Source organism: Chanos chanos, chromosome 3, assembly GCF_902362185.1.
Source record: "Chanos chanos chromosome 3, fChaCha1.1, whole genome shotgun sequence".
Taxonomy (NCBI): Eukaryota; Metazoa; Chordata; class Actinopteri; order Gonorynchiformes; family Chanidae; genus Chanos; species Chanos chanos.
Genome location: NC_044497.1, coordinates 28273508 through 28297486, shown reverse-complemented (window position 1 = coordinate 28297486; position 23979 = coordinate 28273508). Strand labels below are relative to the sequence as shown.

The window sequence follows — 23979 nt, the reverse complement described above, 5'->3', positions numbered from 1 at the left end:
TGGCTGGTAACTTCATTTATGTACTACCTTTGTTCTGAGCCAGTTGCAGCCTTTGTTCCCCCATCAGGCTGGCTGGGCACAAGTCCATTTGTAAGAGCATCACAATGCAAGACATTCCAACAACCTTCTCAGAACATTCTAAGAACCTCAACACACTCCACTGAGAGTCAAAGCTTCTATCCATTGTAGTGAAACTGAACATGCTTTTGGCCTCTAAGGTTTCACTGCTGCCTACATGATGTTTTTGTCCTCCCCTTCATTTTTTTCTCCTCAGTCTATGCCAGAGAATACATGGCATTTACAGGGGATGTAGCTTCAGAACTCACACGGTATTCATTCTCTTCCTTATCTTTTTTGCTGGTGCCCGTGTACTGGCCAATAAATGAGCCGTCCTCATTGAATTCAGCCTCCTCTTCATCACCGTAGTCCATTAGACTGTCGTCGCTCTCTGTTCTCCTAGTGCTGTGTTCCACAGGGCCCTGGCCTCTCCCCTGCCTGCTGTCCTCCTCCCTGCAGAGGAAATACAGGTCAGGTCAAACAAAGACAGACTCACTAAAACCCAACTTTACATCATTTACAGCTTTGTCAACAATGAGAGCCTCTTTCTGAACACAGTATACTGAATTCTCTATGTTCTCCCCAGTCATTTGTTTTAAAGAAAGTGGCAAATCCCAAATTTATGTTTTGGTTTTTTAAACACTACACACAGCTCTGCATAATACATTTTATTACATATGTCTGTATGTGTGCATATATATACATATATATGCATACATACATACATACACACACACACAGACACACACACACACACACATATATATATATATATGCATATGTGTGTGTGTTTTCAAGGAAAATGTAGCATTTTGACCACCACGTTTGTTTTGAATTTCAGCTTAATTGTTTCAAAATTTGATCGCTATCATGAGAAATTTATTCAAGTTATCAAAACACTGCATCATGCCAGATATATGTATATCTTGAGGAGCATGATGCTAGCAGTCTGATAGCTGAAGGGTCTTTATAGGGGAACTAAAACAGTTCTTACCGTCTGGTGTATGGTAGAGTAGAGACCCGAGTTATCCTAAGACATTAATCAATGAATGAACACAGAGTAAGGATGAGACACTAGGACTGAACACCAACAACTACACATAGCAACCACACTAGGACTGAACACCAACAACTACACATAGCAACCACACTAGGACTGAACACCAACAACCACACATATCAACTTCTTTCTTTTCAAGGCATAAAGCCACACATAAGACGTTATGCATAGCCTACTGGCAAGATACTGGATATGGCCAAAACACAAATCTTTAGACAAAAACATTTAAAAAAATGCCTCTATTGGAATACAGATTCAAGTTGGTTAATATTCATAAGGACGTACTGTATTATATTTAGAAGTACAGGATAAGTTAAAGATAATGATTGACATACATGTTAAATATATATATATATATGTATAAAGATAATGGTTAACATTCATCTTTTTTTCATACCTCTCAAGAGACCTTCAGTGGTCCAGTTGAAAATGATGTGGGGTGAAAAAATGAAGAAGAGTGAGAAAGAATTGGAGAATGGAGAGTTAAAGAGAGAGTGTAGAAAGAGAAAGTTATGTGTGACAAATGATAAATAATATTAAATAATGAGATGGATAAATTAGTGAAGGGGTGGCAAAATGTAAATTCACAGTTAGACTCTTTCCAAGTTCTTGTTTTTTTTTTGTTGTTGTTGTTTTTTTTAACGGTCACTGTGCATGCTTTAATACTGAGTATGAAAGTATGAGAGACTGAACACAATGTCTTCATAGATCACAACATCTTCAAACATTGAAATGTCATCATAGATCACAAGGTCCTCATAGACATTACAGATTCCTACATCTCACACATTCTCATATTCGTGATGCGTGGACTGCTGTTCTTGATGTCTCCGGGGTATCCACTACAGATTTCACATGTATCTAATTGTCTTTACTCTTGTACCTCTGGTTTCCTGTTGACAAGTTATTCTCTTGTCACATGAGGCCAGCTGTTAAATACACTTACCTGTAGTCGAAAGATCCTTCCTCTTTCTCATCAACCGGTTCCAGTGCAAGGTCTTTCTTATCCCGGACTATATATATATATATATATATATTAAAAAAATACAAATACAACATTTCTTAAATTAAAGGTAAACATAGAGTTTAAATTAGTAGAGCCTGGAGGCTGTCTATTATGATTTTATGTTATAAATTAGAATTGACAGTTGACTGTCACTTGAGGACTTGCAGTGTAAGTTGTACTAGGGTACAGTGGTGTACAGATTTGCCTTAATCTGAGGATAGTTTGTTTTACCTGGGTATTTGCCTCCACGGCTTCTCTTGATGAAAAAGACAATAAGCATGATAAGCACTAGGAGAGCGATGGCACACATCAGACCAATGAACCAGCCCTGTGTAGCAAGGTCCACTTGATCCCTTGTGTACTCTGTTCAAACACACACACACACACACACACACACGGATGGAAGAGAGAGGCAAAGACTGAGAATAAGCCATTTAATAAGTCTGTGTTTGTGTATGTGTATGTGTATGTGTGTGTGGGCTTTACCTTCAGTTGTAAAATGAGGTGATTCTTCTGTGTATGCTTCTCCTACCCCAACCTGTGTTTGTGCTGCCAGGGAGAACTTGTAGCGTGTGTATCGGTCGAAGCGGCGCATTGAATAACTGGTAACGTTGGGGGGCAAGTATTCAACCTGCAGGCTTTCAGCCTGGGTAGCATTCACTGTGGAGGTGTCAACTAATCACTTCACAAATAGTTTGACAAATAGTATTGCATGTGTTTAGATTTTTTTCTGAGGTTTTAGAAATAAGGGCTGATTTATGAAAAAATAAAGAACACAAATTGTGAAAAACAGTGAATAAAATCTAGTTCATGGCAAACAGTTACTATTTGACTACCAACACTGTGTCCCCAAGAAATACTTACATGTCTGATACTTCAGTATGTATCCAGTCAAAATGCCGTTTGGTTCAGCTGGCTCCTCCCACTCCAGGTAGATGATGTCATAATGCCTGTGCATAATCCTAAAGGATCTTGGAATGGATGGCACTGGACAGTGCAAGTGGAAGTGAGTGAGATATAGCAGGTAGAAAGTGATATATAAAAAACAAACAAACATATAGCTGCAAAAAATCCTTCCAAAACTTTCACATACCTCCCTCTAGTGTCTGGAACTCAATGGTAGTGCTAGGGGGACCCTCAAAGCGATTGTTGGCCACCACAATGTACATTCTGTAGTTACTGTACGGAATTAAGCCAGTCAGAACACCAGAGAGGCGTGGGCCAGAGGCTTTGAAACTCTTGGATTTTGTCCTCCGGCTCACTCTGTGCCATGGCAGACGACTGCTCTCCCTCCAGTAGTACACCTAAGTCGATACATTAAGCCGAGGAGGTTACAGCTGATGATGAATGAATCTTGCATATTTTGCTTTGTTTTACACTGTCACTATGAATCAGTAGTCTAAAGTCAAGACCAGATTTACCTTGTACTCCTTCAGTTCTCCCATAATACTGCTGTGTGCTACAGGGTGCCAGTGCACTGTTAATTTCGTGCTTTCAATGTCTGAAACCCTTAGTTCAGTGGGAGCCGCTGAAGGTCCTTGAAAACAGAACAACACCGGGCATCAAGTTTTGTTTACAATGTGCCTCTCTCTGTAAGCGCCCTAGGTGGATTAATTTGGGGGGTCTGAGAATAGCATTAGGTTATATTCATTTTTATGTCACAATGATGGAATTGCACATTGGCTTCGGTATTACGTCAAAACAACTGTCCAGATTACAACACTGCACTTATTCCCATTGTATTGTTCACATTTATATACAGTTATGAGGAACAAATGGTGTTCCTGTTTTCATTTGTTTGTATAAGTCTGCAAATACAGCAGATGCAGATTATACTTACGGTCTTCTCCAGAGTAGCCAATGACAACAGGGGACTCAGGGCCATAGCCAAAATCGTTGATTGCTTGGACTTTGATTTCATATGGGGTAAATGTGTCTGTATCGTAGATGATGTGACTGAGCCATTTGGTGGTGATGTTTTTCCACTCCTCTCGTGAATCTCTCCGACGCCACCACACCATATAGCGAAGGTTAGGGCCATTCCACTCCCTATACTCTATAGGCTTTTCCATGGAGAGGTGATTTAATTATTAATATCCAAACCAGATAAGGAACAGTAGGTTCTAGTACATGCGGAGAACTCTACATTTAAACACGTGTGCTCTCTGAAAGAAATGCATTTATTCTTTACAACCAATAAGTTTCAGAGCAAACATTGTGTAATTATGCTGATAGGCATCCCGGTACTGGTGTAAAGCACTCTGGTCCTTGGCTCCTTTCCATCTTTTCCCATTATTAGAATGGACCGGACAGATAGAATAATTACTTACCCAGGAAACTGGGAGCAATAAATACTAGGCCAATTAATAATTACCAGGCCAATTATTCAGCAATTTCAGTTTTATATATTTTCAAGTTCTGTGACCAAATGGAGCATCAAGACTGCATCCTACCTCCCAACTGATCTCCATGTTGTTTTTCCACAGTCCGTATCCCAGTCCTCTGATGTTTTTTGGAATGGCATCAGGCACTACAACACATAACTTACATTACCAACAGCGTGGCAAACCAACTGTAATATTATAGGGACTGGTAAATCATTTAGATATGATTAATCTATGAGTTACCTGCTCCACCTGTTTGGTAATGCACTGATGGTTTGCTTGGTCGACTTGGACCAATAGCATTGATGGCAATGACTCGGAACTGATAGTCAGTAAAAGGGGAAAGCTGCAGGATGACAGAGTTAAGGTTGCCTGGATAAATGGACAAATTTTTCCAGCCACTAGGCAGCAACCAATAGTCAGCAAGGATATCCTCTGAAGCCTGGACCAGAAACTCTGTAAATGACACCAGTACAAAAAGATCTTACTGTTTGTTGTTGGATGTAGAGAATTACACTGTTCATAAAGACAGTTCTGATTGTCAACTTAATGCCGAGGAGTAGAATAAAGAATGACTGGAAAACAGTCGTCAAGAGATGAATGCCAAAACGTGCCACAAAAAAGCAAAAAAAAAAGCAGGGTCCTGAACTTTAATAGGGCTATGATTGTTTGGTCCTGACCTTTAATAGGGCTATGATTGTTTGGTCCTGGAGTCCAGGTGAGTCTCACATTCCTCTCTGAAGGATCTGACAGCTCCAGATCTGTAGGAGGATCAGGTCTGTCTGCAAGGTCGATTAAGAGGAAAAGTAGTTATGAGTTGTAAGTGTGTGTGTGTGTGTGTGTGTGTGTGTGTGTGTGTTTCTATACCCATCACAGTTAGTCGAGCAGAGGCAGTTTTCTCCTCCAGCTCAGTCTTAACAGAGCATGTGTAGGTGCCTTCGTCTTTTCTATAGACATCTGCAATGCTTAGCCCATCATCGTCCCGCGTCATTCTACAGTGCAATAAATAAATACATAAACAGATAAATAAATATGATATTAATTCACGATAGAGGCCATAGAATCTAAACAGAGATAACACAGTAAAACGTCAGACGAGAGAAATTCTCAGCGAAATGAGGCCCACCTCCTGCCCATGATGAGGAACTTCTTGTCCTTCAGCCATGTGACTGTGGCCGGCAGGGTTGGGTCATGTTTGAACTTACACTCAAAACGAGCCAGACTCCCTCGGATGGCCACCACATTGTGTGGCCCACGCATGATTTTTGTTGGCTCTGAAAAGCATTACGAACCAAAAAAAGTCAAATGTCATGCACTTACAAAAACATGCATTTCCCTACATTTAGCAATATATCAAGCATAGTCAAATGTAAATCTGAAAACCCATCTTAACTGTATTATACAGCTAACTGTATTATCTCAGCATCACATTCAAATATGTTTATTCAGACTAGATAACATCTGGACTAGATTTTATTCTATATATTCAAAAATAAGTACAGTTTCCTGATTTGGGGACTGACCTTTAACCTCCAATTCAATCTGACCTTCGTCTCTTCCTATGACATTACTGGCTATACAGACATAGGTGCCCTGATCCTGAATCTTAGTTCTTTTAATCTCCAGAGTTCCATTGGGGAACACTTTGTAATGACCTCCTTCCAGCGTACCTAGTCCACCCTTGGACCTACACAAAAACAAAAATAAGTAAGCTTACATAATTCACATCTGTGCTTAGTGCAATACAGAGTGTGTAATCTTCATGATGAAACTAAACTAACACATTGTCATTACCAGCGCAACTCAGGTTTTGGAGATCCAAAAAAAGGACAGTCGAGAAGAGTCCGACTACCTTCTGTTACTTTGACCAACTGGTTTCTGAAGCCCAGCAGTCGTGCCTTTACATCTTGAGTGAACACAGACATGGATGTAAGACTTAAGAAGGTGAATAAATGTCAGGATCAAAGTAAATTCCATATCCGTTCAGTCAGTTCAGGACATTGATTCTAAACTCACTACTTTTAAATCTGTAAACTGAACTTCCATTAAATTCCTGATGTGACTGACTTGAAAAGGAGTCAGAGCCCTCTGCTGTCTCTTACCAACAACAGTGAGAAAGGCGTTAGCCAGAAGATAGCCATACTGGTTTGAAGCATTGCACTGGAACACTGCAGTGCTGTCTGGAACCACAGAGTGGAAGATCAGAGTGTCCCCAGACACCTGCCTCCCTGGACTTTGTGGGGCGGCTGGAGAGAGCAAAAAACAAAACAAAACAACACAAAAAAGATCAAAATATTTGTACTTAAGTACAGTTGATGGTCACATGAGAGGACAAACATTTGAGCAGATAATAAATTGAGCTTCTCAGTGAATTATGCTCTGGGTAATGTATTCTTTCCCTTACATGTCAAATTCATTGGTGTTAAATGTACTCAGAGAGTGACTCTATTGTCTCATCCTGTAAAAATGTGAAATTCTTTTTGAGATTATAGACTCAATCTTCTGAATTTCGAAAATTATGAGAATCTTGTCCTAAGTATTTTTTTTATCAACCGTGCTGAATAACAGAATTTCCTATGAGTAAGAACAAACATTTACTTTTTGCTCAAATATCAGTTATTTAGCAATTTCTGTATCAACATAAATTAACAAATTGTATTCTCATGGTGAAAGTTAATATTTTGACTCTCACACTCAATATCCTCTCCGTTTACCATCCACCGGATTTTAGGTCTGGGAACTCCATCGGCACGACATACAATCTGCCCACTTTCATCCCTGGCCAGTACAAGGTTCTCTGGCTTTTCCAGCCAAAACGGAGCCGCTTGAAAACAGAAAGGGACAGAAAGATAACATCCATCTGGCATCTGTCTGCTCAGTGTGTTTGGAATACATTTCACTTCAAAAACTCTTGAAGTGTCCAAATCTGTGATCATAGTAAACGTGATTAACCTTTTACACGGACCGTGATGGTGTGATCTAAACTCCCCATCCTGTTAGAAGCAGTGCAGATATAATCTCCTCCATCATCTAGAGCAACTTTCTTAATGCGCAGTGTCTTATTGAAGTTTTCTAGTTTCATTCCATTCACAGGCAGCTCCTCCCAGTCTTTGGTCCACTTGATGAAAGGTGCTGGGCTGTGAAGTTGTACAAGACAGAAGTTGTCTCCGAATGCATTTTGGTCATTTTGCTAGCAAGAGGGATGGCCCCCCTCCTCCCCCTCAAATCGCCTACTGTATGTACTGTATATATGCATACATGGGTAACCACTTTCCTGGATTCTGTCTGATTTGACAAGGAATGATGCATATATATATATATATATATATATATATATATATATATATATATATATGTGTGTGTGTGTGTGTGTGTGTGTGTGTGTGTGTGCGCGCGCGCGCGCGCGCGTGTGTGTGTATATATACACATACACACACACACATACATACATACGCATACACACACATACATTAGGCGACTGGATTACCAAAATGACCAAAATGCATCCCCTTTGTTAACCTGCCATCCAGGCAACAACACATGAAAACAAACAGCAAAAACACAACTATAAGCCAATATGGAGTCAGCTGTTATGAGCAGCTAAATGATAGTAGTCATAGTGAAGATTGGAGTAAGAATCTTGTACTATGTTCATATAGTGGTCTTCACAGAGAACACAAACTTGCTCTTTATTCATAGATTCCACTCCCTTTGCTGGTTATATAAGGGAATGCAAATATTTCTTGGTTATTTTCAGCAATGTTCAAGTTTTATTCTGAGATGAGTTTTTTTCTGACATCAATTAACTTTAACTTTAGAACATTATATTAGGCTATTATGTTCTCTTTTCTATTTTGCACAATGTTCATTGTGTGTCCTTTAAGGAATTTAGATGGTAAAAAATTCCAAGGGGTCATATGGGTCATATATGTTAAAATGGCCCTACCTGCGGTGTATTGTGAGGAAACACGAGAAAAAATGCCTAAATAAACTCAGTCCGCTGCATGAAATTTAAAGATGTATTTCCTCATTACTTTAATACACAGTTATAATAAGACAGCTGTAGTAGGGAGAGAAGGAAGATAACTGGATAAAATGGAATTGTAGAATTAGAAATGTTACAGTGATGGTTAAGGCGTTCTGCATGTCCTTTGGGAGGAAGTATGGATGATACCAACGATATTTTAACGTTACTGTTACCAACATTCTACAGTAGCCCAAGATAGAAAGTTCAGTCAACAAAGTGGGATTATTGTGTTTAGATATAGCGACTGTAATTTTTGTAAATTCAGTGAAACCTGGTCATCATTAGTAAGCCTAACTGCCTCCGCATTGTCATGTAAATAAGTTTCCATTTGCTGGCATCTGTTTTTTAACAACATTAATTTGTTCAGCTGCGTTAGTGTAAAAGCCTAGTTTGTTATATGGCAGACTCGATGTTAGAGTCATCCTTGAGAAATCTGAGAAATCAACTCACAATTGTTGCATGTTTATTTCATGACAGTGACAGTTGGGAAAGAAAACGTGCACAGTGAAATACAACAACAAAGCAAACAAACAATTGATTCACCCTTTTCTGCTGTCGCCATCCTTCCTCTTGTTTACCAAGGGCTCTAACTGGAAACTGAGTGTGTGCCAGATCTAGCATCATGTGATTAACGAGTACTCAATGTTAATGTAGAAATTCGAGAATTGATGTAACTGATGTAACTGAATGCTCGAGTACTCAGTGCAGTGCAACATATATATGTGTGTGTGTGTGTGTGTGTGTTTGCTTTTCTCAGAAAACTTACACTCCAGAAGCAATACATTCCAGGATAAGCTCCTCTCCTAACATAGCAATCTTGGTGCTGGATGTTCCTCGAGGGGTCATGAACTTGGGTGATCTTGGAGCCACCATACGTGCTACAAAACAAACACCACGCTTGTACTTTCGTCTTGGTGAGAAATTTGTCCCATTGTGAGAGGTCAGTCAGTGTATTGGTATTTGAGCTAGATACAAAACCAAACACACTGTGGAGTGATGCTTTAACACTTTATGAGTCAGAGGGTCTGAACAAGGCCTGTAACAACACAATAGGGGACCCATCAGCAGGCTAATGAAGATTAATGGTTCCTAAAGCAATCAGTTCCACTAAGAGGAACAGAGGAGTGGTGCAAGTGAATAAATACACCGAAACCTTTCAGCCTTATGATGAACAAAATACAGGCAAAATACAGACATACAGGTTAAGGATTTTGTATTGCATAGAACTGAACTCAGCTGGACTTATTGCCTTTATCTAATGTTGACCTGGGTACATGTGAGGATATGAAGATATATATATATATAAAAAAAAACCTTATACCTGTGAGCACTTGGAGAATGACTGGGCTCTTTTGTTGGATAGTGTTGGAGTATGGGAAGCGTGCCGTACATACGTAGTTGGTCAGAGCATCCTCAGCAGTGACACTGGAGAAGTACAGGTCTCCATTCTCAGCCATAGACACTCTCCGATCCTGCCGGATTGGTATCATTGCTAAGATAACACAGAAAACGTTTTTTGTTTTGTTCATAAGAAACGTATTTTTGGAATACTGTGTTTGATGTCTTGTGCTTTTTGTAACTTTCTCATAGTTTACACATAAAGCTTCAAATATATAGAGTTGAGTGGCACAGTGCTTAGTAAAAGTGTTTCCCTTGCTTGGTCCTAGTAGGTTTTTCATAATGGAAAACTCTGATGCTCACAGCTGTTCATCCAGTAGGTGTAAGGTTTTGGTGGTCCAACTGGAGGATTACAGGGCAATATCAGTGGGTGTCCCACAAACACATCCACAGGCTCCAGGAACTCTTTAAGCCATGTTCGAGCCTCTGATCAGGACATAAAAAAATGTAAGAGATGAGACATGAGCTGGAGACTGTGCATAAAAGAAGAGATATATATATGTGAGTGTGTGTGTGTGTGTGCGCACATATGTGTGTGTGTGTGTGGTTGTGTGTTTGTGTGAGTGTGTACACATATGTGTGTGCGCACGCACGCACGCACGTGTGTGTGTGTGTGTGTTTGTGTGTATGTGTGGCAATCAATGCTGTTGCAAAAACCCTGAATTTTTATAGATTTATCTGATGCTAAAGTAATAATGCAGCCAATGAGTGGCAGTTATTTCCACCAATCACTGGGTAATTTACTGCCTTTGCATGTAAATAATTTTTTCGCTGTGGTATAAACTTAGGCGGGATGAATATTGGTACTCACTGGAGACTCGTAGATGAATCTTATTGGACAGAGCAGACCCATACTCGTTTGAGGCTGTACACTGGTATACACCCTCGTAATCTTGAGGACGTCCCCAGAAAAAGATCTCAAGAGTGCCGGACCGCCTCCGCATTGTCACCTGAGGATCCCTCGCAACATTGAGAAACTTTCCATCTTTTGTCCATGTAAATCTTTAAGGAAGTGAAGAGAACACTGAATATTTGGTTTCTGTGTGAGGGCAACTCAAAGTATTTAAAAAAATATTGCATGGGGCACTTAAATGTGTTACATTCTGTTATATAGTCATAATATATTTTTCATATAGATTACATGAAAATAAGTTCGTGTTAACTTTGAATATAACTGAGATAATATTATTTGTTATTAAAACAAAGAATATTATGACTGTTACCTGTGTTAAAACTGAGTTAGGTTGCACTACCCTCTAGAGGCAGGAATGCATTTACATTAATTTTGAGTTCCCATCAGAACATGGGAGGTTTTTTCAGTGACAGTAGTAGGCAGTGTGTCTGGCTACTTGACTGAAAATCATTACATTTCTGTTTATTTATATAAACAGGTGTCTCTGGAACTATTGTTATTCTGTATCTTCAAGTGAGGTGAATCTGGAACCTTGCCTGACACCACTACACTTTCAGTGGGTGCATAGTAGAAGTTACTTGTTTCATTTAACCATATAACTTCAATGAGAACATACCATACAATGTATATTTTGCAAATGATAAAGGTCAGCACTTACACTGGTTTTGGGTTTCCTGTTGCTTCACACTCCACAATAATGGGATCCACTGGCTCTACAATGTGGTCCTTAACAGACTGTTTGATTATGGTGGGAGGTTGTCTGACTGTGGTGGAGACATGAACAAATACATGTTACACCTCACTGGATATGACACACAGAGTTAATCTTTTCTTGACTTCAATGCCTTTGCAAGCAAAGTGAAACCTGCTGGATGCAAAGGTTATAAATTTGGAACAAACGATTTCTTACTGATTGTGTGCTAGAGGTAGATACCAATGTGTAATGTCACTGTTCCACTGTACAATGTGATAGTACCAAGACATACTTCATATACTGCATTAAATCTCAGATGTGAATGTGAATGTGAATGTGAAGGTGAATGTAAATTTGAATGTGAATGTGAATGTGAATGTGAATGTGACGTCAAAAACTTACTGTCCAGTGGAATTTCAACTGCTGACACTTCCCACCATGACAGCAGAACTAAGGTAAATATGGTCAGAGTTTCTCCCCTCATCTGTGTCCTCATCACTGCTAGGACTGGCCTAAAGCTCTCCTCTCAATTAACTTGGACCTATAATATAAGAGAAAAAACATGGATTACAGCTTTGGAATCAGTACAACTACACAGTGAATTGCATATGATTACAGATGTTAAACAAAAGAAGAAACCAAATAACCAGCATCTATTACACAAATACAATATAAATATAATTTCTTCCTCTTGGGAGAGTTCTGGCTCCTTGCACTATGGGATAAAATGATATAGGGTTCTTCTTGTACAGTGAGGGCCTTGCCACAACCTTCTTATTTTGTCTTATTATTTTGTCTGACTTTCTCATTGGGTCTCTTTGTTATCCTTTTTATCCATCCATGATCCACCAAACCATACCATCCAAACAAACGGATGTATCCATCACTGAACAACTTAGTCACATTGTTGATGTCTTGGGGGTAACCAGGGGCATTATAACAGATAGCCAAAATGCATTTTATGAGTCCAAGGTATCTATGTCAATAGATAGGAAGATTCCAGAAAAACTGAACATTCTCTTGGCTTCTGGGCTTCTCTGTAATATCACTGTTCTCTCTTTCACTTTAGTGTCCTAACTGAGCCCTTACACAGACTGTGAGGGCACAATACAAATAGCAATGTTTGCTTTAGATGAAATTTGTTATATTTATTTATTGTGTTGCATTTATAAGCATTTATTGTAGACATATTGGAATGCATGGATCTAGACAACAAAATTGTCATATATCCATCACAACTCTCCCCAGAACTGTTATACAGTATACTTTATGGCTCCAAAGAGTAACTCCATAGCATGTACTTAAATGGTCTTAAGTGTTGCACTGACTTGCAAGTAAATTGACAAAAAATTACTTTACAAAGTATATATGTAACCTGTGTTCAATTTGAACCACACAGAACTCAAACAGATGCATACTGACGAATAAGACAGGATCAAAACGTACCAGTTATTGCTAAATCATCCAGGAAAAAAAGACAGCTGAGTTTACGGACTCATAGATGGCTCACTTTACAAAGAAATGAACAAACAAACACAAAAACACAAAATCATTGCTTTTCTCTCTCTGAAATCACATGGCATAAAGATTACAGCTAAATATTGAGAGCATGGCACCTTTTTAGGGTTGTAACAGTTTTTGTAAACACAAACTGTATTAGTTGTATAAATTGGGGGATTACCAAGTTAGTACCCAGTTATTTTACAATATGGTGGCTAGTATAACACATATATACAGTATAACACATATGTACAACCTACTGAATGACTACTGCTAATAAACTACTACTAATAAACATACAAGGTAGAGGTTCATACTTTGCAGTCATGAGCTTTCTTCACAAACTATTATATTTCCAAACAAATTATCATACAAATCCTACAATGTGCAATGTTACCAAATTATCAGTAGAAGTCTGCGGATTCAAGTAAGATTTTCTTACCTTTGAGTAAGTGCTTGTCTTGCAATATTCTGTTGTTTCACAGTTAGTAAGTCCACATGAGAAAAAAATGACAAAATACAAGCTGGTGATGCCACATCCAAGCTTCATTTGTCCAGAGATGCAATCCGAGACTGTGAATCTCTCCTGGCATATCTTTCATTACACTGCATACTGTATCTGTCAGGCTCTCTGTGAATCATTGTCACTTGTCAGTTGCTAACCCTGTTCTCTGTTCCTCTCTCCCTCTCTCTTTCCCTCTCTGTTGCGGACTCTCTCTCTCTCTCTCTCGCTCTCTCTCTCTCATTACATCATTTCTCGTATGCCTTTATAAATGTGTCCATAGCTTTAATGTAGGTAAATGTCAGTGATAAACTTGATTTACATATATTTGACTTGATAACATGATACAATCATTAAAATCTGCAACTGCAACTACAAAAGCATGAGTACTTTAAGTTGTTGTCCCTCTATAAACCCAAACAGGAAATGTATTGGTCCATTCATGCAATTGTTTGTTTGTTTGTTTCAGTGTGCTGGCAAATGGCTTATGTAACATAGTTTAAAGAAAGATACAGAGCTCTATTAAATGTCAACTGTTCACGGGAAAAAATGTAAAGAATAATTTTACATTCTCATATTTTTATTTCTTGTAGTTTCATTACAGTTCACTTTACAAAAGCACCCACTGACACCAGTCAATCCATACTGTGCAGATGTTTTACATTCTTTTTCATAATGACATCAATGTGTGGGCCTCATTGTTAAAATGTGAAAAATAGAGCTTGCAAGATGAATGAAATGTTTGTTCTTCTGAGGAAATTAAGATGCAACCAAACCCCGTGACTTGACCTGAAAAGAGGTTGTTCTTTGTTTTAAATGAGGACATTTTGAAAGTTTTTTGGAAATAGTAAATGTTGCCTCTCTTGCCAACAGTCTCTCAGGATAAAGCAGAAGCCAGGAGAAGCAATCTGTGTGGGAAACAATAGCCATCTCAGCCTCTAACTGCAGATTTCTGTCTGCTGTGGGTGCTTAGGCATCCACATATACAATTCAGTGCTGCACATAAAAGGAGCAAATGCACTTTTACGAATGGCCTGTAAGGACAAATGTATACTTCAAACCTGTATCTATCTATCTATCTATCTATCTATCTATCTATCTATCTATCTATCTATCTATCTATCTATCTATCTGTACATACATACATGTATATATGTTAATATATGATATATTACATGCCATATATATTTGATATATGTTAATTGTGAACATCCAAAGGCAGATGGACTCATTAGTTTAATTTATTTGACTTTTCTATATGTTCATGATAGTGATAAACTATATCTATGTATCCATATAACTATATCGCAATCTGGCTGTACTCTTCAACGGACAACATTTCTATAATTTCACTGGAATGAAAAACAATATCTACTAAACTGCGTCCACTGTGTCCATCTGAAAGTGTTCTGAATCTTTGCCAAGTAACAGTCCACATTAGCAATAGAAAGCTTCTAGACCAAAAAAGTAAAACGCAAGAGTCATGACTGAAAAAGATCTTGAGTCATTTCTAGTTGAACAAAACAAAAGTATGTTATAATGCCAAAGAGTATCCTCATCATCTGCTGTGTTTGACATCACCACGCCAGCAGTGCCATGCGCCAGATTGCACAGCATCGAGCACAAGTTGAATGAGTTGTGGACAAGGAGCCCTCTATCCGTGTGCGAGTGCCCTCTGGCACGTGCCAGCACAGCTCGGGCTCGAGAGCAGATGGAATGTGGGAGCATTAGTCCACACAGATAGACTTTTCTGGCCTTAAGACCGCTACTAAATATGCACTCAGTCTTAGAGAGAAAAGAAATAGAGAAACAGAAAGGAAAAAAATTAAAGATTTTTTTTCTCCTACTTGCCACAATTTTTTTTAAATGTCCCCTCTTGAATCAGATTTAACGTGTATCTTCTGTGAAAAGTAAAAAAAAAAAAAAAGAAAAGACTGGAGAAAACATTTTAGATACTTGCTGACGCAGACTCCGATGGGGTGATGTCCAGATGACTGGGGGCTCAAGTTTCATTACAATTTAAACACACAAATCTACTCTTCTTGGGTCGTGATAGTTACAGATCTTAACTCAAGGGGTCAGCTTGAAAGGGAGGAATCTGAATCAAACTCTATATGAACTGTCTGCGCCTTAGGATGACACTGAACTGTAGCACATGGTAATCATGAGGGTCTTACAAGTAGGTCATCTCTATTATCATACAAAAGATAATAAGATATTTTTTGTATGGACAAGAGCTGATTTAGTATACTTGTAATATTTTATTTTACCAGGATTTGCAATATGTGATATGTTTAAATGTCATAATTGCAAGACACAGACAATTATAATACAGAAACTGTTTATGAAATGTACCTTTACATTGTTGTCTGCAATCGTATAGGACAGGGTTCATTGTTACATATTGCCATTGTTTTGGTGTTTTTGTAAACGAATTTTCTGTATTATGCTGTAGATTAACACATAAATTTGAATGTGCACACACTGATCAGAAAGGTTGTTATATAACATAAATATAATAAGAAAGTAACATAATCCAGTATTCGGTGGAGGTCTCCATAGATGCAAGCCACACTAGACACATTGTCCAAACCAGCTGACTCAGAAAAAGACGGCTCCTGAAGACAAGGATGACATCACTTTGAATTGGATGCTACAGTGACTGGATGGACTGAAACTGTTGCCCATACATAGGGCAAGCTTAACAAAGTGATGTGTCACAAAACTCTAAAGTATATTCAGCATCCACACATTTTATAATACCGTCCTTCACAGACATGAAACTATTATCTGAATGCTGCTCCTACCATTGCAAACACTACAGTTTTATGAAAGCAGCCCACAAACACTTGTAGAAGGACAAAACTGTGGGAACTGAGGGAATTTTTTTCTCTTGCCTGAGACAACGGTTTGAATATCTCTTCTTGAATCAGATGTATCATGTATTTCCTGTCATCCAGTCCCTTATGTGATTCTGAAGTTATGATACATAATGCTGCTCATGTGTTGTTAACAGACCGTATTATCTTTGCATGCTCTGATAGAGAGTTGAGTGCATGCCTAGTGACAAGGCATCTTAGTGTCAGTGAGGATGAGCTAGACAAATATGATATCCAAAATTTCTCAAATACGGAAGATGGGAGTAAACCCAAAGAACTTTAGAACTTTAACAAAAAGCAATGTGATTCAAACATACAATCAGTTTAAGAGACATTAGTTTTGCTCCAAAGATTTGGGAGGATGGATAAAAAAAAGTTCAGCAACAATAAAACATAAGTGTTATTCAGAAAAAAAGTGAATTCATATCTGACATTTCCTCAGGTCAGCTTTCACTTTTTGATAAGCCCTGTACAGTAAGATGACTGACACAATAGCTTCTCTCTGACTGGTACCAGACTCCTCACACAATGTGCCAAACAATGTCTGTCTGTCTTGGGGATGAGGATGAGGCCAATCAGGACAGGGGTTGTATGGATGTAAGATGCCACACTGATACTGAAGTTCCTCTAGTTTCAGTGGCATTGTTGTAAGGCTACGAATCATTGTCGTATTGTAGCCCAAAGACCTGGTAAGCTCTGCTGAGAATCCTGCTTTTCTGCACTGATATGGGCATTGAGATGTGGGCATTGAGATGTTTTGTTTACCAACAAAGATGTTTTGTTTACCCCCCCCCCCCCCCCCCCCCCCCCGCCCCACGGTACTTTCAGAAAACTCAATGATAGGTGACAACTGCTCTTCTGAAAAAACTTCAACAAAATAAATATGTAATATATGAATGTAATACATTAATATATAATGAATTAAAATATTAAACATGTAACAGTAGAACATCTTTAATGTTGTTAGGCAGTGTGCATTGACTATAAATAATTAAAATTCAGAATATTCGAAAAGTATTAAACTCTTAACATTTGACAAAATTAAATGTAATTATTTATAGACAGATATACAGTTTAAATACAAGTTAAAATACCTTTACATTCACTCATTCCCTTCAGTGCACATGGAACACAATTTTTCAATATAAACAAGTTCAGGCATCTTCACTCTTTACTTAGAGAGGAAATTACAATAATCAGCGCACCACCTCAGTCATTCTCTTATTTTATTCATAATTTCAATCTCATTTAAAAACTTACACTACTTACACTAGTACTTACACTACTCCCATAATATAATTCCTGCCTGTCTACTCCTTCATTGAGAAACACTATTCACACTCCCTCTCTCTCACACCCAACTCTGCTGAAGTTCCCAGGTACGTTCAGTGATCCAGTCCCTGGTCTTCCCCAGTACAGTACGTTCAGCTGACAGTACCTTGCATAACTGAGCCATCTTTGGCATGTTCCTGTCCAGGTAAACCTGGGTGTCCCTCTGCAGCTGGTCCAGGGCTCCCGGACGACTCTCGTCTAGTGAAACCTCAGCGCTCAGCATGGGATTAAAGCGGAAATAGACATTCTCCGCCATCAAGTCATCTAGGAGGGTGTGCACACCTAAAACAGAAGATACCTCTCTGATAGACTCTTTGTGCGACTAATAAGCTGAAGTGTATCTGCAGAAGTATATAAAGGATGGAGCTTTGTAGTTGTCAGTGATGACTTTTCATAGACCTATCTTAAAGTAATGTGAAATGGATTGTATCTAAGTGGCTGTGATACTAGTCCAGAGGAGATAATGTACATGATGAACAGCAAAAATAAAAGGTACATCGTAATCTTAGAAATCCTCACCCTCTGTGTCTGTGGCACTGCTGATAAGGTTACTAATTTTGGCACGTAGACTTGTAGATGTCGCGGGCCCCCTCCTGGCATTGTCATATCGACCGGTCCCAAGTGATAGCACGCACTGGAAAGGCTGACGAGGCCAGAGCAGACGACACTCATGGACAGCAAGGGCACAGGGATTATTGAGGAGGAGACCACCATCCTGCAGGAGACAAAGTTTCAAAGGTATCTAATGTGAAATCACCTTGTTTAGTCCACTCCAAAAACATATGCACGGAGATCTGCTCCTAACCAGATGTAAGGTTAGTGCAGATGATCAATCCTGAGGAACATCTAAATACAAACACTTAGTATGTTAAAGTAATGCTGAATCAAAATCCCTGAGTGCAGCTCTCTGTAAGAAGGACTGTATATATTTGCTCTAAGGTGTCTGATCAATATTTTCAGTTTAATTTTGGTATCATAAATTCTAACAATATTGTCTCATCACTTGATTGCCCAATCATTTGTTTCCATGACAGCAAGTTTGTCTAACCTGATGTATGTCACTATGAAGGGTATATTCTTGGAAGTATCCTGGTGCAGCAGATGAAGCACGTATAGCCTGCCATAGCTGGTACCCAGAGCCACCTGCATAGCGGCTGAGCTTTCCTGGAGCATGGTTATAGTTCCTGAAGATAAAAGCCTTCGGGCTGGTCCCCCAGTTCACCACCGCACTCACAGCTGAAACCTGTCCACCCAGGCCAGAACACATGACAGACGTTACCAAAATTTCTTGAACAGTAACAGAGGCAAACAGCTATCTCATAATAGAAAGTACAACATCATTATTTACCCCTTCAGAATGGAGTGGGGGGCATAGAGTGATAGATCAGGGCTCAGATTAAGGGAAACTCATACCAACATGCTGTCCTACATTTGACACATTTGCTCCTAGGGGAAACACAGTCCTGCATGCTTTAAGTCTCTCTGACAAACCCAATTCAGCTAATCAGTTAATTGTCAAACCTTTGAGTTGAGGTTTGAGTGAGGTTTCTTAAAACAGAGAGCGAGAATTCTAAAACAAGCAGAGCTGCGGGTCACCAGGGGCAGGATTGGGAAACACTGCTGTATTGGGCCACACAAAGGGTAGAAAAGTAGTGCAGGACACTGAAAAAAACCAACCTTAGGGCTTAACTCATCTCCGGCTGTTTTGATCAACACTTGGTCACCCATCTTCTCTCTGAGTTTGAGGTATGGTTAGCAGGTTAGCCAAGTACTCAAGAAAAGGAGTTGACATCTGTAGCAATCAAGAATACCATTATAGATCATCTTTATGGACTATAAACCTACTGAGAACAATCAGTTCTGTGATCGTAGCTGATTTATCTATTCAATTTAACTTTTTGGCTTTGTTTGTCTTTATCATACTTCAGTATCATCTCCCAAGTCTCTGTATTGTAGTAGGAGTGAGTCAAGCCCATCTTCACTGTGCCCACAAGTGGATTCTGTCGAAAAACATCAGAACCAAAGCGCCGATACAAGTCCTCACATTCCTCTAGGGAGATCCGAGTCAAGCCCAGCATGAAGGCAAGGACTGCACCTGATCACACATACAGAATGATGGATAAAAAATGGATTTGAAACGTATCCAATGTGCGTTTTTTGGACAACATAGTAAAACAACTGAAAAACAAATACAGTAACATTAAAAAGAAAAAAAGTCCAGTAAACACATTAGAAAAAAATTAGATATGCCAAAAAGTTCTTTTAGTGTACCTTCTGAAGAAACCATAAACTATGAAAGAAAATGTTGAATGTTTAGGTCTTCCAATAGTAACTCAGCTATCTAAATAAAAGACGTCAGGTGAACTGAAGAGTCGGTGGGCTTTTACCTGTGCTCACACCACAGATGTAATCAAAGAGCTGATGGACCCGTTTGCCTGTTTGGGCCTCCAGCAGCCGCAACACCTGAAGTGGCACAACTCCCCTGACACATAGAGGGGAATTTTTTAAATATTGTTTTTAAGACTTAAGATTATTATGTTGTTTTTGTGTATATATTCCTATACCCACCATATTGTCTACATAACACTACTGTGTGACCAAAAATTTTAATTAGGTCAGGATTTAATAATTATTTATAAGCTATTTTGTGGTGTTTCTGACATACTTGATTCTCCACAATAATTAAACATTATATTATAACGTGGGTATCTTAAGAACTGTAAGACTGGCGACATATTTGACCTGTACCTTGTGCCTCCTCCATCTATTGACAGCACTCTTATTCCTCGTCCCTTCACAGGATCTGGATAACCAATCAGTGCTAGAGTTTCTCTTAAGGCTCTCTGGAGTTTCTGGTCAATTCCATAACTGCGTCGAAGTCTCAAGAGTCTCGCCACAGAGTTTTCCTAAAACCAAGATCAACCAACATGTATTCATAATTGGTAATTACATCAGCAACTTAACCTTATGTAATGCCACTAAACACTTCTAACAGTTCAACATAATCTTTTTGTTTGTTTGTTTATACTTGTGCTGATTATGAGGTGAATACCTGCCAGACCACCGCTTTGCATGCTGGGTGCAGGATGAGATTTCTATTCAGCTCCTCAATACACGCAGTGATGGCAGACAGTGCTTTTGTTTTTTCAAGCCTTCCAAGTAGCACTCTGGTCATCTCCTCTGCCTGCCTTCTTCCTACAAACTAAAAATTGAGATAGTGTTGCTACAGCTGAGGTTTGTTCTTTGTGAGAAAGTTGTAACAAGCAACCATGACAATGCAAACAGATGTCATATGTTATTTACGAATGGAAAGTGCATAGAAATAACAGTATTCACAAAATACAGTACACGTACACACAAAAGAAGTCAAAGCAGAACAAACATGCTGCCAATCACACAATCAGTCAACCAGTCAAAAAGCTCATCATAAGATCACTGAAAAGAAAAAAATAACCCACATGCACTCAGAACCAAAGCTTTGATTGCAGTCAGCAAAGACTGGTACAGTCGCTGCAGATGGCAGAGCTGCATGCATATTGACTTACCTCCCCTGTCAATATGGCCTCTGAGAGCCTTGCTGCAGCTGTCGATTGGTTGCTATGGCTTTTAGGACCTACTCCTAGATAACTGCCCACTAGGTTTGGGATTACAGCTGTTGAATTTACGAGATATTCAAGAAAAGTCCTTGGCTTCTCTGCCTTGACACTGGGTCCAATCCCTTCTTCATAAGCATCCCTCTCAACCTCATCAATAGCATCTTCGCCTTTAAAATACTGGTTAATATGGTTGGCCATATACGTGTAGTTTTCCCCAAATCTTGTTGTGAGATTGCTCAGGTGAAACAGGCCAGGAGTTTTAGGGTGGATGGGTGTTGAGCCTTGTTTGTTTTCAAAGGCAGACCTGTCCACAGACATCGATGACGTTGGCTGATGTGTCACAGAGCCAGACAAGCTGTGTGAGTGAGAGCTGTTTTGTTGAGGGGATACCTCATCGATATGTGACACCTTCGCACCAAAATATTGATTGATGTGTCGGGCAAAGTGAAGGTATCCCTCATCCCAAGAGCTTATGTCCTCATTTTTGCTCTGTGCTGCATTTTGATTTGTGTTCAGGTGAGTTGGCTCAGTTTCTCTATCTCTGTTAATATAACTGCAAGCTATTCTCTGTTTTCTCCTCCTAAGACTCCTCCTTTTAGACACAGCACCTTCCAAAGGCACATCAGTTTGGACTTGATGTGTTGGCCCTTTTGAGAATACAGAGTTAATATGATTGGCCACATAGCTATAGCTCTCACCAAACCTAGTTGCTAGTGAACTAATGTGAAATAACTGTAATCCAGAATATGTCTGCTGCCAAGTTTTCTCCTCAAACTGCTTTTCTGATGTTTCTGGAACTTGTTTAAGTTTCACAGACTCTTTTGATCTGCTGTCTTCAATAGATCCTCTCTCCTTTAGTGCCCTCAAACTTTGAGTGCGATGCCGTACTCTGTAGAGGGGCTCATGGACTACAAAACTTGTTTGCCCAAAACCAGGAGACACTGACAAATCTTTCTGCCTGAAATAGAGATTTATGTATCTGGAAAGGCGCTTGAAAGATTCCCCTAGTCGCATCCTTAAAAAGTTCAAGTGGACAGAGGTCTTGTTCCTTTGGTATACCCCAATAGGTGGCTCTGCTTTGAATACATCCTTTCCAGAACTCGAGTAAAATCGATCAACAAATCCAACTTCATATCTCGTTCGTGTGTGGATATCCTCAAAAACATTAAAAGAACTGAGGCTCAAATTCCTCCCCTTTGACCTTACAGGTTTTGTAGAGATTTTCCGTGTGAAGCTACTAGATGGGGGATGTAAGTTCAGGAAGGACCTGTGAAATCTCATGGAAAAGGGTGTCCTGGCAGGGTGAGAGAAGGATCTAATGCTGGTTAAGAGGTACCTTATCTTGCAGAGCAACCTGTACGTCCTCATTCCCAGGTGAGGCACCAGCTTTGTGCTGAGGTACTGTTACACAGACATTATTGGATGGGGACAGAGAAAGCCAAGCTGGTAGTCTGAACTGGCCTTTGGGACGTAATATCAGAATCATCCAGTACCTAAAAATACACAATAAAATGGTCAGAAGAGCATCATTTACAGTGCACCATCTAAAGTGGTCTGAAGCATTTGTCCTGAGAGATAATGACACTCAAAAGATCTACAGTAAGTAGATGTCCACAAATTACTCTGTGACGCCTCTCAACTATCTAAATAAATCCAAAATCATAATATTACAGATATTTGTGCTATCACAAAAGGACAATTTGGTCTCTTGAAAAATTAACTGTGTTCTTGTCATAAAATATTATCATAATTTAGTGCCATCATATTTGAATGTATTAATGCTATGAATTGTTTGTGCAGTTTTACCTTGAATGCCATTTACCTTGCAGTACACTATTTAGCCACACTTTTCCTCTGAAACATGATGGTGACGGTCACCCGGAGGTCAAAAAACAGGCCAGACTCCATACATATTTATAGCTACCATACGGTCACACGACTGAGTGGGACTCTCTGTCTATTTCTCTGTCCTTACCTCTCTCCTCTGTTGTGGCAAACTGACACTGATAGAGGGTAGTGTGTACAAACAGTCCTGACACCATTCCAGGTCCTGGAATTTACCTACCTGTGGGACACAGTAGCTCTCACAGTGAAATGTCAGGCCGGTAGACATTTAGAGCATGTACTCTGCCATCACATGGCCGCCAAACAGAGGAACACATTAGTAATTTACTGCTTGTTTATTTAGATCTGATCCTCAGTGACCCACATAAATACCCTCAGTGTTCTACAGTGCACTGTACATAACAGACAATGTTTGAATATGCTATGTGCACAGTGGATGTGTTTTTTTTTTAATTGTCAAGACTTGCACCTGTATTTGCAGACTTGAACATTGCTGGAAATGGCATACAATATAGAGTCAAAAATCCAAAGAGTAACATTTTTAAAGCACACAAAACATGTAGGTCTTCCATTATGCCAACTAAACTACTTGCCTCAGACACTTTTTATATTGGTCCACCACGATAATCAAGTAAGTGTTGGATTACCAACAGTGAAAACCCTGTTTATGTTCCAATTATGAAAAGAGATTTAACTGTTTGTTGTCATTGCTACTAATTAGATGAAACTCTAATATCTTGAAGGAGAGGTAAAAAGCAACCTGAGGTACCTGGATTTGACTATAAC

The 23979-nt window shown here is 39.2% G+C and overlaps 1 protein-coding gene across 1 annotated transcript; it reads right to left on the bottom strand.

Moving 5' to 3' along the window:
• Positions 1–275: 275 nt before the first annotated feature.
• nfascb (neurofascin homolog (chicken) b) lies at positions 276–23216 on the bottom strand. Its single transcript, XM_030767054.1, has 35 exons — positions 23171–23216; positions 21298–22841; positions 20805–20954; positions 20501–20658; positions 20140–20234; positions 19676–19847; positions 19430–19487; positions 18801–18995; positions 18365–18467; positions 11942–11962; positions 11504–11609; positions 10744–10934; positions 10236–10358; positions 9856–10026; positions 9301–9412; positions 7460–7644; positions 7200–7331; positions 6610–6753; positions 6302–6413; positions 6031–6194; positions 5634–5781; positions 5375–5499; positions 5188–5289; positions 4751–4963; positions 4577–4653; positions 3964–4186; positions 3545–3660; positions 3217–3427; positions 2988–3110; positions 2610–2783; positions 2355–2486; positions 2064–2130; positions 1515–1526; positions 1052–1087; positions 276–510 (listed from the first exon to the last, which is right to left on the bottom strand). Exons 2-35 carry the CDS (start codon positions 22714–22716, stop codon positions 276–278), a joined length of 5805 nt encoding a protein of 1934 aa, XP_030622914.1. The 5' UTR covers positions 22717–22841; positions 23171–23216.
• Positions 23217–23979: the final 763 nt, after the last annotated feature.